This window comes from Myotis brandtii, unplaced genomic scaffold (assembly GCF_000412655.1).
Source record: "Myotis brandtii unplaced genomic scaffold, ASM41265v1 scaffold251, whole genome shotgun sequence".
Lineage (NCBI taxonomy): Eukaryota > Metazoa > Chordata > Mammalia > Chiroptera > Vespertilionidae > Myotis > Myotis brandtii.
In genome coordinates this window covers 1,163,924-1,168,697 of record NW_005359516.1, presented here as the reverse complement: position 1 = coordinate 1,168,697, position 4,774 = coordinate 1,163,924, and the positions used below count along the sequence as shown (strand labels likewise).

The 4,774-nt window shown below is 56.8% G+C and overlaps 1 protein-coding gene across 1 annotated transcript in view; it reads right to left on the bottom strand.

Moving 5' to 3' along the window:
• Window positions 1-1,002: 1,002 nt before the first annotated feature.
• The window catches only part of LOC102260625 (cytochrome P450 26B1), a gene marked incomplete at its 5' end in the record, with an annotated part of 16,328 nt that continues 12,556 nt past the window's right edge, over window positions 1,003-4,774 (bottom strand). The window contains 2 exons of the mRNA XM_014540920.1: window positions 1,003-4,269; window positions 4,655-4,774. Of these exons, the coding sequence (XP_014396406.1) occupies window positions 3,877-4,269; window positions 4,655-4,774 (513 nt within the window). The remainder of the gene's footprint in view (window positions 4,270-4,654) is intronic.

The following is a 4,774-nucleotide window of genomic DNA, read 5'->3' as shown; positions in this document are numbered from 1 at the left end:
TGCCTGGGGCCTCTGAGCTGAGACTGGGTCTGACAGACTGAACCGAAAAGACCTGGTGCAGCCACAAGAAGGCCTTTCTCAGGCCAGCTCGGGGCCTTCCCTGAGCACAGCCTGGGGACGACACCGGGCATGGCAGAGGCTGGACCAGCCTGGGCACTGTGAGGCCTGGCCCCCCGCCCCCCGCCGCTTCCTGGTGCAGTTCTGGGGTCTCGGCTCTGCCTCCTCACCCGTGGCCCCTCAATCCCGGGAGCTGCCCTGATGTCCCTTGTCTCAGGGCTGGCGGTCGTGCCCTGGGCTGGTCTCGCCTTCCTCCTCTGTGACAGGTTGCTGAGCAGCCCTTCACAGTTGGTAATCAGCAGAGAGCACCCTGTTTGTCACCGCATGGGCTTGGGGGCCCGTCGCCGGTGCCCACTCCACACCACACTGCCCTTTAGTGTGCCGTTCTCAGGCACACGGTCCTGAAAGGTCCCACAGTGAGGGGATCTGACCACCTGTTTAACCCCTTCCTCAAACTTATGTGACCGGGGAGCCTATTTGCTCCATGGAACAGCCTCTGAAACGTGCCTCGTGTGACACGAGGCTGGAGTCCGGGGAACTGAATTCTGCTCAGTCCGCCATGTGGCTGTGGGCATCCCTCTCCACACGGTGGACGCTGAGGGCAGGCCCTGAGCACTCCGGGTTGCCGCGTCCGGCATTGAGACGCCTGACCCCGGTGATCATGGCCATGGCCGCTGGCTCCAGCTGCCTCCTCCCCCACCAGGCCTCGGGGCCAGTGGTGGTCTAATTGCATCTTCCCTTCCCCCCGGGACCCTGCTTGTCGAAGGACCCTGCCTCGGACTGCTCTCTGCCTGCGCACAAGGAATGGCAGGTGAGCTCACAGGACAAATGCTTTCAGAAGAACCCCCTGCCTGGCAGGTGGGATTGGGTGCTGCAGAAGGGAATAGCGGGGAGGGGGTTGCCCCTTTCAGTGAGGCCGAGAAGGCAGAGACCAGAGAGCCAAGCGAGGTGCGTCCCACGGTTTATTACGGAAGCCTATAAAAGAGCCACATGGAGTACTTTCAAAATCACAAAATGCACCACATTCATTTTTTTTTAATATGCAACATGGAATATTATATACAGATGAAGCCCACGTGACAGCAAAAACACTCACACGGCACCGGTTTCATCTCCAAAACAAAACACACAAGTGCTTTTTCAATATTAAAACAACTGTGATAAAAACATATTAATATTTTGAACCATGTTTACAATAGAGAAAAATTCATATTTTACTAAATAACAAATATTTAACAGCAAAAACTTTATACTAAATATCTATTTTGAATTATAACAAAAATAGTACTTATAATAGTTTATAAAGACAGACACAAAATTATAACATTTATGAAAAAAAAAAAGTTTTGTGTATAAAATAATATCATCGCGATCTGGGCAGGGTCAGGATGGTGCCCAGAACACAAATGCCAGCGCCCAACATCGAAAGTGCTTCAGTCTGCAAGCCCGTGGCAGGGAAAGTGTTGTGGGGTTTTGTCTCTTTAACGTCAAGTTACGATCGTTAGGAATGGTAAGTGAGAAAACATCACCCATCTACGCTACGTCTAGAAGACCTACACACAGACACACGGACACCGATGGACGCACAGAGGAGGGATGGATGGACGTCGACATGGGAACCCCTCGCTCAGCCGGTCAAGAGCTTTCTTCCTTCTCTGGTTACCTTTGAGACCCGGTAGGGCAAACGATCCTTCTTTCCTCCTCACAGGGACCCTCCTCAGCCTCCTCTCCGGCCCTCTCCAGCTGGTCACCCCACATGGAAGGTCCACTGAGGCCTGGGGCCTTCCCCCCCCCCCAGCCCCCCCCCCCCCCCGCCAGGGCCACGCCCAGTGGACTCCCTGCCTGAAGCTGCACCCGTGCAGCCCTAGCTATTCGATCGAGCACGACTGGGCCGGGACAAGCTGGGTTGGCTTGAAGGGTTAACTTCCGGGCTTTTTGTGGATGGCCAATCCTGGTGGACCATGCAGCTATCCTGCAAGTTCTGATGAGTCTTAACACATTTTTGCCTGCTTTTCAGAATGCAGAGAAATTGAGAGATTTGACTAATTTTTTTAAATGTCTATGTTTTGCCAATGATATCTGTTCCATGATATTTTTTTAATAATGAAAAGGTAGAAACCAAATGAAGCAATTGAGAACAGGTGGTTCTGAGTGGGGTCCAGAGCGGGAGTGCCATCTGTCCCCTCAACACCATCAGAGGCGGCCACTGAGTGGTCACAGTGGTCGCCTCTTGGAGAGGCAAGCGCATCGACGCCCTGCACCTTCCTCTGTGTGCTGGCCTTCTTGTAAAGAGGATTCATCACTTTTATAGCATCAAAAGCCAATTGAGAAACATAGACAGCAAAGAAAAATCCACAACCAGACAAGATCGCTGAAGACTCATCAAAGGCCCCAAACCAGCCCGGGGGGGTGTCCCAAATTGCCGACTCCAAATGCTGGTGGCAGCAGCTACCCCTCTTTCCCCCAGTCACCCCCCAACTGGCCCATTTCCAAGCAAATCACTTCTGACAACTCACACATGCTCTCCTCAGCTCTCCCCGCAGCCTCCCCGCAGCCCCTCAGGACCGCTGAGGAAGGGCTGCCTTCTAGCTCACCTCCCCTGGCCTTCATCTCGTCCCACACCCCTGAGCTGGGCTAAGCAGACAGTGGCATAGAGGTGGGAAGGGACTTCAAGGACACCTTTCCAAGGCCAAAGGGTGAAGGTTAAGGAAGGGACAATGGAGCCCCTCGCTCCCTGTCAGAGAAAGAACCCGTATCCTTCCCCATACTCACTAGCCAAGTGGGGGCACCCGGGGGGATAGTGACTGTGTGGGAGATGGTGGCAGCCTCCAGGTCCCCATGCTGTGGACAGAGTTGGGGGGTGGGGAGAAGCAGTGGGCCATTCCTCACCTTCAGCTGGGAGACAAAGGCAGAGGTGCTGGATTTCCCCCCAGAAGTGCAGTTGAGGTTGAACCCACAGAAGGTCTGGAGCCTGGGGGAGCGGCTGAACCTCAGCCAGAGAGGGCTGAGTCACTGGCAGAAGTCAGTCCCCGGGCAGCGGGGACGGAGGCTGGGGGATGGAGGAGGTGCAATTCCAGCCCCCAGTAACGCCAAGATTCGGTTAGATCAGTGAATAAATATGAGCCAAGGGCCTGGGGGGGGGCGGGGGTAACAGTGGAGTAGGATGGGCTCAAGGCCACCTGGCCGGGAGGTGGGGATGTCATTGCTGTGTGCACGCCCAGGGCCACCAGAGAGAATGCTGGGAGGACAGGGCCTGGAGCTCTTTGCCCCAACTTCAGAGGAAAGAAAAAAGTAGCAGCAATAGGTAATTTCAAATGTCCAAACTGGCAAAGGGGGGGACTCTAGGCGAACCCCAGGAGGGGCAGGTGCCTGATTCTGAAGAGAGGCAGGAGGGGGCGGGGTGCTGAAGAGCCCAACTCTTCCTCCTGCCCGCCCCCCATGTCGACCACATGACCTCAAACCAATAGGGTCCAAATGAAATGGGCAGGGAGGGATCCATTGGGAACATGACAAGCAAATGCTGCAGCGTGAGCTGACTGCCATTTAACACTGTAACGGGCATGCGGAGCCCCCGCCATGCCCTGTCCCAGGAGCTAAGCTGGTGGGAACTGGAGAGAGACTGGGAGAAGCAGGAGCCAAAGAACTGGGCCCTTTTGGCTTTGGGTAGGGCTTGTCAGGGAGAGAAAACGGGAGGGCCAGGTATGGGGGCCGCTCCCCTTCCCCGGGTTGCAGCCCCCTCCCACACACAGGTTTGTACCCTTCCATCGCCCCCCACCCCAGGGCCTGGCCGGGCTGAGGCAGGGGTGTGGCCAGGCCCCGTTAGACCGTGGCACTTAGCATGGCCTCCGTCTCGGGCAGGATCTTGTTCTGGTTCGAGTCCAGGCCAAAGAACTTGACACTGAGGCCGTCCACGGGGTGCAGGACAGGGACCAGGGTGATGCGGGGGAAGGTCCGGGTGGCCAGCTCAAAGCGGCTGGTGCTGGCCAGCTCCACCGCCAGCACCTTCAGGAACAGCTTGGCCAGATGCTTGCCCAGGCAGGTCCGGACTCCGCCGCCGAAGGGGAGGTAATGGAAGCGGCCGTCCTTGTCTTCGCTGCGAGCCTGGCCGAAGCGGTCGGGGTCAAATACGTTCACGTCTTTGAACACAGGCGCCGTGTCGTGAGTATCCCGAATGCTGTACATGACGCTCCATCCTTTGGGGATCTGGAAGCCCTGGAGGCAAGATGGGGAGGGTGTGGTGGTGAGGCCAGCGGAGATCTGAGAGTGGCCCGGACTCCCTGCCTGCCAGCCCCCCACCCAGATGTGCCCAGAGACACCCTACTGCGATCCCCTGGCCTGGCCAGCACCCTCAGCGTGTTAGTTGTCTCTTATTTACAGAGTGTCTACATGCAACATCATATATGACACCCAGGCTGGCTTCGTCTGACCCAGCATTTGGGACGAGGTCCCTCCCATCAGATCGGAAGCTCCTTGAAAACAAGGGGTGTCTCCCCATCAGACTGAAGTACCCGGAGGAGGGGAGTCTGTTCTTTCCCATCAGCCCAAGGCAGTGCTCCCAGGGGCCCCCTGAGGCCCACCCGCAGGGGCCCAGGCTCACGTCGAGCTCGAAGGTCTGCAGCACGGTGCGGTAGCCGCCGGAAATGGGCGTGAAGAGGCGCATGACCTCCTTGATGACGCAGTCCAGGTAGTGCAGGCCGCTGAGCGTGTCCAGGCGCAG